Here is a 14,326-nt window from a genome sequence, read left to right on the forward strand (position 1 = left end):
AATTCCAAGTTGGCTGCCTGACCTTAATACCTAAGAAGACAGGTGGCAACTTGTGGGGGTTGGGGCATCTCTAGGGTCCCTATAAACAAGCCTCAGGTCATCAGTCATACGGGTTTTATTCTATCCGACCACGGGGAACAGAGAGAGAAGAGTAATAACAGTGAGGACCTTATTAGAGCTTAAGCAAGTGAGGACCTACTGTGTTACTGTGCGCATAGGAAGACTATTGCATTCCACCTGGACAAGGAGACTCTGGATTTGCCTTCAGACCGGCCGGACTCTGCCTACCCTGTGTTCCGGTGCTCGGGACTGTGGACACTGAAGCCTTCAGTAAAAGGTAAAGAGACTGCAACCTTGTGTCCTCGTTATTCACTGCGCCTCGCACCATCCACCATATACACTCTGGGAAGCCCTGGGGATACAGTTCACCTGTGGGAAGGTATACCATCTAGCTGCCATAACATCACCCCAGTGGACCCCTAAGCAGCGTCGGTCACCCTGACCGAATACCACAGGTGGCGTCACGAACATTAATTATACAAACTTTCCTTTTTATTGGATACCCCTCAAAGGGCCACGGGCCGGGTCGGGCCACCGTGACATCCCCATCGGGAACTGAAGGACCCGGTATCGAGTACCCCATTGCCCTTGCGTGGGGGCGCTCCATTCTACTAGGACTATTGATTATTACCTTTTGTGGCAGCTGGCTCAGAGCAGAGGCAATCACATTACTTCTTTCATCTGTCAGGTTTTTCACCATAGAGCCAAGTGAGAATACAACAATACCATGTTCTCCTGAGCTTTCTGCAATCTTTTCCATATCCTTCAATGAAGAAAATGCATTAAGTTATTATTATATATTCCTTTAAATGATGTTCATTGTCTGCGTTATTAGATAAACACCCTTTTAATCTAAGCAGTAGAAAAAGATATTTATCTTTTACAACATAGCGGAGACTAAGCCATAATTACGATATTGCAATTTTCTACTGTGTGTCTTATTCTACAGTGACTGTGGTGGAGATTGACGGGTGTCACGTATTATGTTCCTCCTTACTTCCTGTATAGGAATTGTTCTCTAGTAGCGCCGATATTTCAGAAGCTGGGGGAACAATCTCTTTATAAGACTTAACAGAGCTCGTTTCACCCCTTCCCCTGCCGTCTTGCTAGACAAATGCATTGTATGTTAGAAAGTTGTCCTCAGACTTTTCTTTGCAATCTGTGAGGCTAATATTGGCTTTAGGAACCGACACAGAACAAGTACAGTCAATGTGCAAGAACAATATATGAACTACCAATTGTGTTAAATAAACTACCGTATGTAGAAGTGAATAAATTCCCGTTACAAATTGCCCAAGGGGGGAAAAACATATAGCAATTGCTGATAAAACTTGACATTTATAATATCCAATTAATATCTATAGAAGTTGATCCTAACTATTAAAAACACAAATGTGGGTATATATTATTTATTCTGGTATGAGGTAGTGCCCTATTAATCTGAAACCTACTACTTATCTACCAGTGCAAACATATCAATGTTAATTATTATTATTATTACTTATATAGCACCATTGATTCCATGGTGCTGTACATGAGAAGGGGTTACATACAAATTACAGATATCACTTACAGTAAGCAAACTAACAATTACAGGCTGATACAGAGGGGCGAGGACCCTGCCCTTGCGAGCTTACATTCTACAGGATTATTTCAGTATCTGTAACTAGTGTTGAGCGATACCTTCCGATATTCGAAAGTATCGGTATCGGATTGGATCGGCCGATACCGGCAAAATATCGGATCTCACCGATACCCGATACCAATACAAGTCAATGGGACACAAATATCGGAAGGTATCCTGGATGGTTCCCAGGGTCTGAAGGAGAGGAAACTCTCCTTCAGGCCCTGGGATCCATATTCATGTAAAAAATAAAGAATAAAAATAAAAAATATGGATATACTTACCCCTCCGGCGGACCCTGGACCTTAGCGATGTAACCGGCAGCCTCTGTTCCTAAGAATGCAGAGTGAAGGACCTTCGATGACGTCGCGGCTTGTGATTGGTCGCGTGACCGCTCATGTGACCGCTCACGCGACCAATCACAAGCCGCGACGTCATCGCAGGTCCTACACTCACTGCATTCTTAGGAACGGAGGCTGCCGGTTACATCGCTAAGGTCCAGGGTCCGCCGGAGGGGTGAGTATATCCATATTTTTTATTTTTATTCTTTATTTTTTACATGAATATGGATCCCAGGGTCTGAAGGAGAGTTTCCTCTCCTCCAGACCCTGGGAACCATACACTGGGAACTTCCGATTCCGATTTCCGATATCACAAAAATATCGGAACTCGGTATCGGAATTCCGATACAGCAAATATCGGCCGATACCCGATACTTGCGGTATCGGAATGCTCAACACTATCTCTAACTCTATCATGGCTGTAGTCCATGTTAATATTGAATAATATACTGACTTAAGTAAATAGCCAAACTTGTGATAAAAATAAATAGCTCATAACTTCTCTAACATGTTTCACCTAAAAGGCATTATCAGGGGATTGAGGCTACAAATTATCACCATTAAAGGGGATGTCAAGAAGTTTAAAAAAAAATGTGGCAAAGTACTAACATTCATGTATTTGCTAACAGAGGGGTAACTCCCGTTCTGTTGTTCCCGGTACCAGTCATTAACCATTCCTGTTGGAGATTCAGCTGCTCCCTGTCAACAGAATAGGAGTTTCTCTTTCTGTTGACAGGGTGGGACTACTGGTGTCATGCTGATTGACAGCCGGCTCCCCCCAATTAGGCAGCGTGGAGTCGGCCGTCAGTCACCATGACACTAGTAGTCTCACCCTGTTAACAGGAAAAGAAACTGGCGCTATGTTGACATGATGTCAGTGAAAGTCTGTGACCACTCTGTGCCGGCGGAGAAAGCAGGCACAGCAGTCAGGTAGGTAGCAACTACCTGCCTGTTAGTGCTTAGACATTTTTTTATTCTTTTTTTAGGTCCCGGATATCCCCTTTAATCATCATTACCCGATACAAGAGTAAATAATATATACCCACATCTGTGTTTTTAGGTATGATCAACTTATATAGATAATAATTCGTTATAATAAAAGTCACCTTTTATCAAATTACTGGTGGTTAAAACAGACAAACTGTCCAAACATTGATGGTAATCTGATCTAGCACACTGATAAAAATTGGTACATTTTTTTTTTAAAGGAGAAAACAACAGGTGCCTAAATGAGTTTTAACCTTGTCCAGAGGTCTTGTTTATCATCCTGCAGCATCCATTTGCTAATGAGATCATGACAGCAACATAGCATAAAACCCACTGAGATTTAAGATGTCACTACATGCAGTCTGATTGTCACAACTAAAGCAATACTGTAAAGACTTCATTCACATGTCAGTTTTTATCACATGTGAAAAAATTTACCAAGGTTCAGCAGTGCCTTCAGTTTTAGTTTCATCAGAGTTTTATCAGAATTTGGTCAATGTTTCTCTTACGTGAAAAAACCCCAACAATATAAGAGTGAAACCACACTTGAATGGTTTCCCATTCTTTCGGGAATTCAACTGGTGTTTACCATGTAAGGTAAACCCCGTAGCGGAAGGGATGGAACTCCTACATCCAAGTCCACTAAGAAGAATAGCCATCAAGGAAGTGCAGTGAAGGATGAACTTATAAAATCCAACCAAGAATTTGATCGGTCAGACCAAAATGGGAAAATGAAAAACACCTGGAGAGGAGCAAACCAACAAATGGAAACAAATAAAATTGGAATCATCAGCAGTTGGACAGCGAAGAAAAGGCAATAGATCAGCAGACAGGGGAATTGCCACAGATCAACAAGTTGGCAAATCGAATCCCAGAACTAAGGCATGAATGGAGCGCCGCAGCCACCACTCGCTATTCACTGAGCTGTGACTCGAGCCACTCCAGCACCACCCCTGTGACAGAAAGAGAGAGCCTGCCAGGAGGAATAAAGTTCATTATCTCCCAGCAGCAGTGCCGGCTTCGTGCGGTGTCAGAACACTATTAACCTGCAGGTTATTTTACTTGACACGTTCCCTTTAATGTGTCTGTAGGGAGTTTTTCTTGGCGTATATTCTAAATTTAACAAACAATCAGATATGAACAGGTGTCTCATTTGTGCATAAGAAAAGTCAACGTTGCACTTACCTCCGGCAGAGGCTTTGCTGGTTTACAGTGAAGGCCCCCTACAAACTCAAAGTTAGGCAGAAGTGGTCGGGGATATTCAAAATCCCAATATGTCCGAATGAGCCAAATTTCAGCTTTCCCCATTATTTCACATAATGTTGTTGGCCGACCTAAAAAAGCAAAATAGTGACGACATGTATTACATAATTATAGGAATACAGACTTTAATAATACTGATTCTATAGAGCATTTTATCTATAACTTGTTTAGACTAAAAGTCCCCATACTTAATGGAATGTGTAAAGAATGTAGCTACTTGATCTATCATTAAAAGAATGATCGTAATGCTGACACAGCCATACATATTTTAGTTCATATTGCCTATTATAGTAGATCAACATGGCAACACATGTTCTATGACACCAGAGGATTAAGGATCAATCTGGGAATATTCTTTGAACAGATACAGCAAATGACGGTCCACCATATGCTTAGCAGCTTCTTCACACACAGGTCAGGAAGCCGTGGTTCCAGCGCTGTTAAAAGATAGCGTGAGTGCTCAGCTGTGATTGGAGGTATAAAGTTTACCTCCGGTCACTGGTGTCAGCTGATGGGACTACTGATCCCATCATCCCACACCTGCAGCCGCTAATAACAGTGAGAGCAAGAGCGGCAGATGGGAGTATTTATGCTAGTTTTTTTGGCGAATTTTGACACACCAAGCTCAAAAGGTTGCCCATCACTGGGCTAGATGAACTGAATCCTCAAGATGGAAAAAGGTCCAGTAGTGCAGATTATGTCCTGATTAAATATTACTTGCTGGTTTTCACTCCAATTCTGGACCTATTTATTTCTTGAGACTATTCTCCCAATGAATGATCCCTCATGGACAAATGATCTTTCTTGAAATGAAATGAAAAATCTTTCATCCCACATTTAACAAAAAGAAAACCCACACACCCACACACCGACAATTTAAACTCAAATGTTGCTGGTCTGTGACTGGTCAATTAAAACGATTGTTAATCTTCAGATTTAACGACGAATATTTGTTTTGCTTGAAATCATTTATTTTCATCAACTTTAATCCAATGTGCATGGGTGATGTAAGTAGTAGGAATTGCTTTTCAAAGGATGAAATATTAAAACAACTTATCTGCTTTTAAAAGATGAAAACGTGTTTTTACTCACTCACTTAGAGTCGCCATACATATTAGATGGACAAACAATGATTTTGCAGCTCCCCATCTAAGCCAATTCTTCCATACACCAGGGGGCGCTCTATCGGCTAAGTGCTCCTGTGTTCTCTATGAGAAATATAGCTGGCTGGCAGGTCAGTCAGCAGCTTTTCTCCTCAATTCAATCAGCAGTCCGAATTCTGACATGCCCGAACAACTTCTTCCCTAAAATCAGTTGGTCGGAGCCCCATACACATTAGACTGTTGAAAATGTCGATATTGGCCAAGATTAGTCTAACATATATGGGTTTCTTTAGGTAGCATTTCAAGATTTCCGCGTAAAGCATCTTTCCTCTGGTGCTTGGGTTATAGACCACACTAATGCAGGACAAACTAATCAAAATAAATTGTCAATAATAGTTTGTTATGGACATAAGATACTAATATGAATGCTAATGTAGAACTTAAAGGGAATTTGTCACCAGTTTTTGCTACCTCATCTGAGAGCAACATGATCTAGGCAAAGAGAATCTGATTCCATCAATGTGTCACTTAGTATACTGGGTTCTGTAGTTCTGACACAATCAGAGTTCTTAGATTTAGCAATGTAGCAGATAACTCCACCCACACCAGGCTCTCAGTGTACATAACTATAGACAGTAAGCTGTTTATCACAGGAGGGGACAGAGTCCTACAGACAATGAGAAGGTGATAAAACCTTCAGAATAAGTAAACAACAAAAACAGCACACAGCCTGACATCCTTGAAATCTGTGTTTTAACCCCTACCTCATGCTGTCCTCACATTGCAAAGCAAAAACCTACTGACAGATTTCCTTTAATCTTAACCCCTTTCTGCCAGCTGACGGAATAGTACATCAGCTGGCAGTATCCCCCGCTTTGAGGTGGGCTCCGGCGGTGAGCCCGCCTCAAAGCTGCAACATGTCAGCTGTTTTGTACAGCTGACATGTGCGCGCAATGGGTGCGAGTGGAATCGCGATCCGCCCGCGCTCATTAACTAGTTAAATGCTGCTGTCAAACTCTGACAGACGCATTTAACAAGCACTGCCGGCCACGCGGCCGGAAGTACTCGCACCGCTGACCCCCATCACGTGATCGGGGGTCATCGGTGCGTTGCCATCACAACCAGAGGTCTCCTCGAGACCTCTATGGTTGTTGATGGCAGATTGCTATGAGCGCCACCCTGTGGTCGGCACTCATAGCAAGACTGTAATTCTGCTGCATAGAGGTGATCTGTGCATCACCTCTATGTAGCAGAGGCGATCGAGTAGTGGATGCTTCTAGCCTCCTGTGAAGGCTATTGAAGCATGCCAAAATAAAAAAAGTGTTTAAAAATATAAAAAAAAAATATATATATAAAAGATAAAATCACCGCCCTTTCGCCCCAATCAAAACAAAACAATAAAAAAATCAAACCTACACATATTTGGAATTGCCGAGTTCAGAATCGCCCGATCTATCAATAAAAAAAGGATTAACCTGATCGCTAAACAGCGTAGTGAGAAAAAAAATCAAAACGACAAAATTACGTTTTTTTGGTTGCCGCGACATTGCATTAAAAACAATAACGGGCGATCAAAAGAACGTATCTGCACAAAAATGGTGTCATTAAAAACGTCAGCTCAGCACGCAAAAAATAAGCCCTCACCTGACCCCAGATCACGAAAAATGGAGACGCTACCAGTATTGGAAAATTGAACAATTTTTTTTTTTTTTAACAAACTTTGGATTTTTTTTTACCACTTAGATAAAAGAGAACCTAGACATGTTTGGTGTCTATGAACTTGCAATGACCTGGAGAATCATACTGGCAGGTCAGTTTTAGCATTTAGTGAACCTAGCAAAAAAGCCAAACAAAAAAACAGCGTGGGATTGCACTTTCTTGGCAATTTCATCGCACTTGGAATTTTTTTTCCCATTTTCGGTTACACGACATGGTAAATCCAATGGTATTGTTCAAAAGTACAACTCGTCCCGCAAAAAATAAGCCCTCACATGGCCATATTGACAAAAATAAAAAAGTTATGGCTCTGGAAAGAAAGGGAATGAAAAACTAAAATGAAAAAACGAAAAAAGCTCCGGGGGTAAAGGGGTTAAACATTAATTTTTCGCCTTATGACAATGCTGACATGCTGGACCTTTTTCCCAGAGAAGTAATTATCAGAATCAAAGGAGATAGAGACTTTGAACAGAGAATATAGCTCTTAACATATTGATTGCTCAGGAGCATATGTTAGAAAAGGCATGTACAGGTCAACATCTATCTAGCTACAATATCTGTCTCTTTGATTTTGCTGCCATGTGTTGTGATTACTCCAATATTTGATTAGCACACAGGTGAGGTCCGTCACTGCTAAAGCCTTCACTGTCCTACTTGTTTCATTACAAGACATACACATCATGTTCTCTGGAGTTCAGAGGTTGAAAAAAACTGATCAAAACTTTTTTTATGCAAAAACATTTGTTGCCGTTTTTTGCGCTTTTTTATACTTTCTTATTAATTTCTATGAGTGAAAAAATGCTGCAGAAACGCTGAAAGAAATGACATGCTGCAGATATAAAAAAACGCTGCATATATATATGTAAAATCAAAAAAGGAGTTGAGGCAGCACACCAAACTGTAGTAATAAAGTGCTCTTCAATAGCCAATGCGGCGCCATTTCGGTCCCAAGTGTGGACCTTTCTCAAGCTGCCAAGTGTGGACCTTTCTCAAGCAGCTTGAGAAAGGTCCACACTTGGGACCGAAATGGCGCCGCATTGGCTATTGAAGAGCACTTTATTACTTACTACAGTTTGGTGTGCTGCCCCAACTGCTTTTTTGATTCTATATGCAAGAACTGGTATGTGCCTGCGAGGCTTCACACCCTTCCTCTTTTTTATTTGTGCTGTTACTTGTCCTTTTTCTTATATACTATATATATATTTAGGCAGGCAGGGAGCCAAGGGGTCAGCAACCAGGATGTCAAACTTCTCCTCCTTTAGTCTATTCAGTAATACCTTGTTCTTTATAATACCATCACACACCAGCCGTTCTACCTCCACCAAGTCCACTATTCCCTTATATATGCGTGTAAAGGATTCCCAGTATGACATATTAGGCAAGTCATAGATCCATATGTGCAGAAATTCCTCCAGAAGCTCTTCATTTCTTTCTTTCTCAAATGAAACTGGAAAAACTTCAAGCTTCAAAGTGGGTGTTGCATTAGTGTCCATGATCATGTTTGCCGAATGAACCAGCACAGTAACCTCATGGCCCTTGTGCACAAGTTTCTCTATGATGTTGTTTAGATTCATAAAACTACCATCTGTTGGCCATGCTAGAATTTTTTCTGGGGAAGCTGTGCTAAAAAGCTAATATGCAGTAGTAGTACAATACCTGCCAAGAGCAAGCTGAAATCCGAGTCCAGTTTAAGGGCAAACACGTGTCTGAGATCACTGTGCACTTTGTCCACCTGTGTATATCAGGAAGTTACACAGCGGCATAGACTTCCCTGGTCTCTGCGATACAATTCCTTCCAGACTTCCTGCTTATGATACTCCACCTACAGCCCAACTCATTTTTTACATTTCAGTGGCTTAAACAAGGGATCCAAGTCCACTATTTTCAATCTATATTGGGGAAAAAAGTATTTAGTCAGCCACCAATTGTGCAAGTTCTCCCACCCAAAAAGATGAGAGAGGCCTGTAATTGACATCATAGGTAGACCACAACTATGAAAGTCAAAATGAGAAAACAAATCCAGAAAATCACCTTGTCTGATTTGGCAAGATTTATTTTGCATATTATGGTGGAAAATAAGTATTTGGTCACCTAAAACATGCAAGATTTCTGGCTCTCACAAACCTGTAACTTCTTTTTTAAGAGGCTCCTCTGTCCTCCACTCATTACCTGTAGTAATGGCACCTGTTTGAATTTTTATCAGTAAAAAAGATACCTGTCCACAACCTCAAACAGTCACACTCCAAACTCCACTATGGTGAAGAGCAAAGAGCTGTCGAAGAACACCAGAAACAAAATTGTAGCCCTGTACCAGGCTGGGAACACTGAATCTGCAATAGGCAAGCAGCTTGGTGTGATGAAATCAACTGTGGGAGCAATAATAAGAAAATGGAAGACATACAAGACCACTGATAATCTCCCTCGATCTGGGGCTCCACACAAGATCTCACCCCGTGGGATCAAAATGATCACAAGAACAGTGAGCAAAAATCCCAGAGCCACATGAGGGGACCTGCATAGAGCTGGGACCACCGTAACAAAAGCTATCTCTGTCATTGTCAACAAAGGATATATAACAAAATATTGAGATGAACTTTTGTTAATGACCAAATACTGTATACAAGTATAAGCCGACCCGAGTATAAGCCGAGGCACCTAATTTTGCCACGGAAAACTGGGTAAGCTTATTGACTCGAGTATAAGCCGGGTATGTATTGTCCCCTCATCCCTATTGTGGTATGCATGGTTCCCCCATCCTATCCTGCTCTGTGTGGCTCCCCCTGTTGCATGCATGGCTCCCCTTGTCCTCTCGTTGTATGCATAGCTCCCCCTCGTCCGATCTTGTATGCATGTCTCGGCTCCCCTGTCTCATCTTTGTATGCATGCCCCTCCATCCCACCTTGTATGCATGGCTCCCTTGTACCATCTTGCATGCATGGCTCCCCCATCCCATCTTGTATGCATGACTGGGCTCCTCCGTCCTCCACGTCCTCCCCCTTGTATGCATGGCTCAGCTTGGCTACCTCAGCTGTTATGACCTGGTGGTTAGGAGCACCCGAAGTGACCTGATGGTTAAAACAGAAAACCTGGGACAAGCTCTGAGGGAGTGGTAACTCTACTGACCGCAATCCCTAATCCTATCACACACACTAGAAATAGCCGTGGAGCATACCTAACTCTCCCTAGACGCCTCTTCACAGCCTAAGAGCTTACTACCCCTAAAGATAGAAATAATAGCCTACCTTGCCTCAGAGAAATTCCCCAAAGTAAAGGTAGCCCCCCACAAATATTAACTGTGAGTTAAGAGGGAAGTGACAAACACAGGAATGAAACAGATTTTAGCAAAGGAGGCCGAATCTTCTCTAGAAAGACAGAGGATAGGAAAGGGAACTATGCGGTCAGTATAAAAAACTACAAAAACCACGCAGAGTGTGCAAAAAGACCTCCACACCGACTCACGGTGTGGAGGTGCAGCTCTGCACCCCCAGAGCTTCCAGCTAGCAAGGAAATATCATAATAGCAGGCTGGACTGAAACATAACATGTACTGAAAAATATATTCAAAAAACCAATGAACAGCAAATGATTAGCAAGGACTTAGCTTCTGCTGGAGTAGTCAGGTCATCTGAGAATTCCAAGAGAGATCTGAACCAGTACTGAGACATTGACAGCTGGCATGGACTAACGACCTGGGCAGAGTTAAATAGGGAAGCGAGCAGAAGCAATAAACGAGGGCAGCTGAGAAAGCCAACCTCAAAGATCAGCAGTTCCACTCAAAGCCACCAGAGGGTGTCCCAAGGACAGAACTCACCAAAGTACCATTCACGACCACAGGAGGGAGCCCGAGAACGGAATTCACAACACTCATCCTCCTCTGTCCTCCCCCATCACACTCACCCTCCTCGCTCCATTGCTGAACGTCCCTGCATCTCCATTGTGCCGGCATGGCAGCTTCTTCCTTTGCTGAGCGGTCAGATGGTACCGCTCATTAAGGTCGTGAATATGCGCTCCACGCCTATGGGAGTGGAGTCGCGTGCATATTCATTACCTTAATGAATGGTACCACCTGACCGCTGAGCACAGGAACAGGAAAGAGCTGCCGGCGCCAGGACAGAAATGCAGGGACAAAGATGCAGCGACGGAGGGTGAGTATTGATGTCTTCTGGAAGCCAGCGGCTTGTCACTGTGCTACAGCTGCCGGCTCACCGCTTCCCCTCCCCCGCCGGCTTTCTGGACTCTGATTCGTGTATAAGCCGTGGGGGGGCATTTTTCTCGGCTTATACATGAGTATATACGGTACTTATTTTCCACCATAATTTGAAATATAAATCTTGCCGAATTAGACAAGGTGATTTTCTGGATTTGTTTTCTCAATTTTGACTCTCAAAGTTGTGGTCAACCTGTGATGTCAATTACAGGCCTCTCATCTTTTTAAGTGGGAGAACTTGCACATTTGGTGGCTGACTAAATACTTTTTTCCCCATTGTACTCTTCAATTCCTGCTGCAGCCGGAGGAAGAATGGAGCTATTATGGTAGCACTTTCCACAGTACTAAAGTTCTGTACATCTAGAAAGCGCAGCAGAGTGAGCCATATCATCCGTGAAGACCACCAGGAAAATTGATATGGACCGGACATGGAAGAAGTCCGTATTCCTTGGCTGTGATCTTGTTATAGTGCAGAGACATAGCCAAGTCTGCAGCCTACGGAGGGGAGAATCAGACAATGGCCAAATTTTGACTTGTTAGCAGAAAGAGACTCAGAAAGGGAAGTATCAGGGAAATGAGCCCTAGTTTAGAAAAGTGCTTTGGGAGGTGAACTGGCCCATGAACAAAGAACTACAGAGTGGCAAGAGTGAGTGTATGGGACAGGAGCAGAGACAAAGATGCTGGATGCCATAGTTATCAAGACTTAAATATACAGTTAGGTCCATATATATTTGGACAGAGACAACATTTTTCTCATTTTGGTTATAGACATTACCACAATGAATTTTAAACAAAACAATTCAGATGCAGATGAAGTTCAGACTTTCAGCTTTCATTTGAGGGTATCCACATTAAAATTGGATGAAGGGTTTAGGAGTTTCAGCTCCTTAACATGTGCCACCCTGTTTTTAAAGGGACCAAAAGTAATTGGACAGATTCAATAATTTTAAATAAAATGTTCATTTCTAGTACTTGGTTGAAAACCCTTTGTTGGCAATGACTGCCTGAAGTCTTGAACTCATGGACATCACCAGACGCTGTGTTTCCTCCTTTTTGATGCTCTGCCAGGCCTTCACTGCGGTGGTTTTCAGTTGCTGTTTGTTTGTGGGCCTTTCTGTCTGAAGTTTAGTCTTTAACAAGTGAAATGCATGCTCAATTGGGTTGAGATCAGGTGACTGACTTGGCCATTCAAGAATATTCCACTTCTTTGCTTTAATAGACTCCTGGGTTGCTTTGGCTTCATGTTTTGGGTCATTGTCCATCTGTAGTATGAAACGACGACCAATCAGTTTTGCAGCATTTGGCTGGATCTGAGCACACAGTATGGCTCAGAATACCTCAGAATTCATTCGGCTGCTTTTGTCCTGTGTCACATCATCAATAAACACTAGTGACCCAGTGCCACTGGCAGCCATGCATGCCCAAGCCATCACACTGCCTCCGCCGTGTTTTACAGATGATGTGGTATGCTTTGGATCATGAGCTGTACCAAGCCTTCACCATACTTTTCTCTTTCCATCATTCTGGTAGAGGTTGATCTTGGTTTCATCTGTCCAAAGAATGTTCTTTCTGAACTGTGCTGGCTTTTTTAGATGTTTTTTAGCAAAGTCCAGTCTAGCCTTTTTATTCTTGACACTTATGAGTGGCTTGCACCGTGCAGTGAACCCTCTGTATTTACTTTCACGCAGTCTTCTTTTTATGATAGATTTGGATATTGATACGCCGACCTCCGGGAGAGTGTTGGTCACTTGGTTGGCTGTTGTGAAGGGGTTTCTCTTCACCATGGAGATTATTCTGCGATCATCCACCACTGTTGTCTTCCGTGGGCGCCCAGGTCTTTTTGCATTGATGAGATCACCAGTGCTTTCTTTCCTTCTCAGGATGTACCAAACTGTACATTTTGCCACTCCTAATATTGTAGCAATTTCTCGGATGGGTTTTTTCTCTGTTTTCACAGCTTAAGAATGGCTTGTTTCACCTTCATGGAGAGCACTTTTGACCGCATGTTTACTTCATAGGAAAACCTTCCAAATGCAAGCACCACACCTCAAATCAACTCCAGGCCTTTTATCTGCTTAGTTGAGAATGACATAATGAAGGGATTGCCCACACCTGTCCATGAAATAGCCTTGGAGTCAATTGTCCAATTACTTTTGGTCCCTTTAAAAAACAGGGTGGCACAGGTTAAGGAGCTGAAACTCCTAAACTCTTCATCCAATTTTAATATGGATACCCTCAAATGAAAGCTAAAAGTCTGAACTTCAACTGCATCTGAATTGTTTTGTTTAAAATTAAATTGTGGTAATGTCTATAACCAAAATGAGAAAAATGTTGTCTCTGTCCAAATATATATGGACCTAACTGTATATCTAGAGACTATAAGAAACCTTGATATTGCCCTATTCTTCAACAAGACAAAGTGACTGCTGTACTGTCTTTACCTTTGGCATAACTAGAGTCCAATGGGAATCAGGGCAACACTTTATCTAGGGAACCCCACCAGCATACTGCTCAGATGGGTGAGCAACAGTGGCATTGCAAGATTTTATGTTCGCTCCAGTAAAATAAATAAATGCAAATATATTAATCTCTCAGTAAACGCAGCAACAAGATCATTTTCTCAGTAATACTTCTAAATAATATCATATCCTTCAAAAAGAACCTGAAGACCCACCTCTTCCGACAAGCCTACAACCTGCAATAACCACCAATCAACCAAACCACTGCATGACCAGCTCTATCCTCACCTACTGTATTCTCACCCATCCCTTGTAGATTGTGAGCCCTCGCGGGCAGGGTCCTCTCTCCTCCTGTACCAGTTGTGACTTGTATTGTTCAAGATTATTGTACTTGTTTTCATTATGTATACCCCTCCTCACATGTAAAGCGCCATGGAATAAATGGCACTATAATAATAAATAATAATAATAATATTATCATCAATGTACTATTACTATGTTCTGTGACTATCTTGTTACTGAACAAAACCCACGCTACCAAGACCAACATTACCAATAATACGACTA

The 14,326-nt window shown here is 42.3% G+C and overlaps 1 protein-coding gene across 7 annotated transcripts in view; it reads right to left on the reverse strand.

Annotated features, from left to right (window-relative positions):
- Positions 1-14,326, reverse strand: part of LOC143787332 (UDP-glucuronosyltransferase 2A2-like) — a 312,401-nt gene that overhangs the window by 13,919 nt on the left and 284,156 nt on the right. For 4 of the 7 annotated variants that reach the window (XM_077275991.1, XM_077275981.1, XM_077275998.1 and 1 more), the window contains 2 exons: positions 4,198-4,346; positions 692-823 (listed from right to left, as the gene is read on the reverse strand). In XM_077275991.1, coding sequence (XP_077132106.1) covers positions 692-823; positions 4,198-4,346 — 281 coding nt within the window. Of the gene's footprint in view, positions 1-691; positions 824-4,197; positions 4,347-4,557; positions 4,698-8,371; positions 8,483-8,750; positions 8,863-14,326 lie in introns of those variants that run through there. The other 3 variants (XM_077276027.1, XM_077276013.1, XM_077276006.1) reach the window with 3 other exon arrangements.

Source organism: Ranitomeya variabilis, chromosome 1 (assembly GCF_051348905.1).
Source record: "Ranitomeya variabilis isolate aRanVar5 chromosome 1, aRanVar5.hap1, whole genome shotgun sequence".
In the NCBI taxonomy this organism is placed as follows: Eukaryota; Metazoa; Chordata; class Amphibia; order Anura; family Dendrobatidae; genus Ranitomeya; species Ranitomeya variabilis.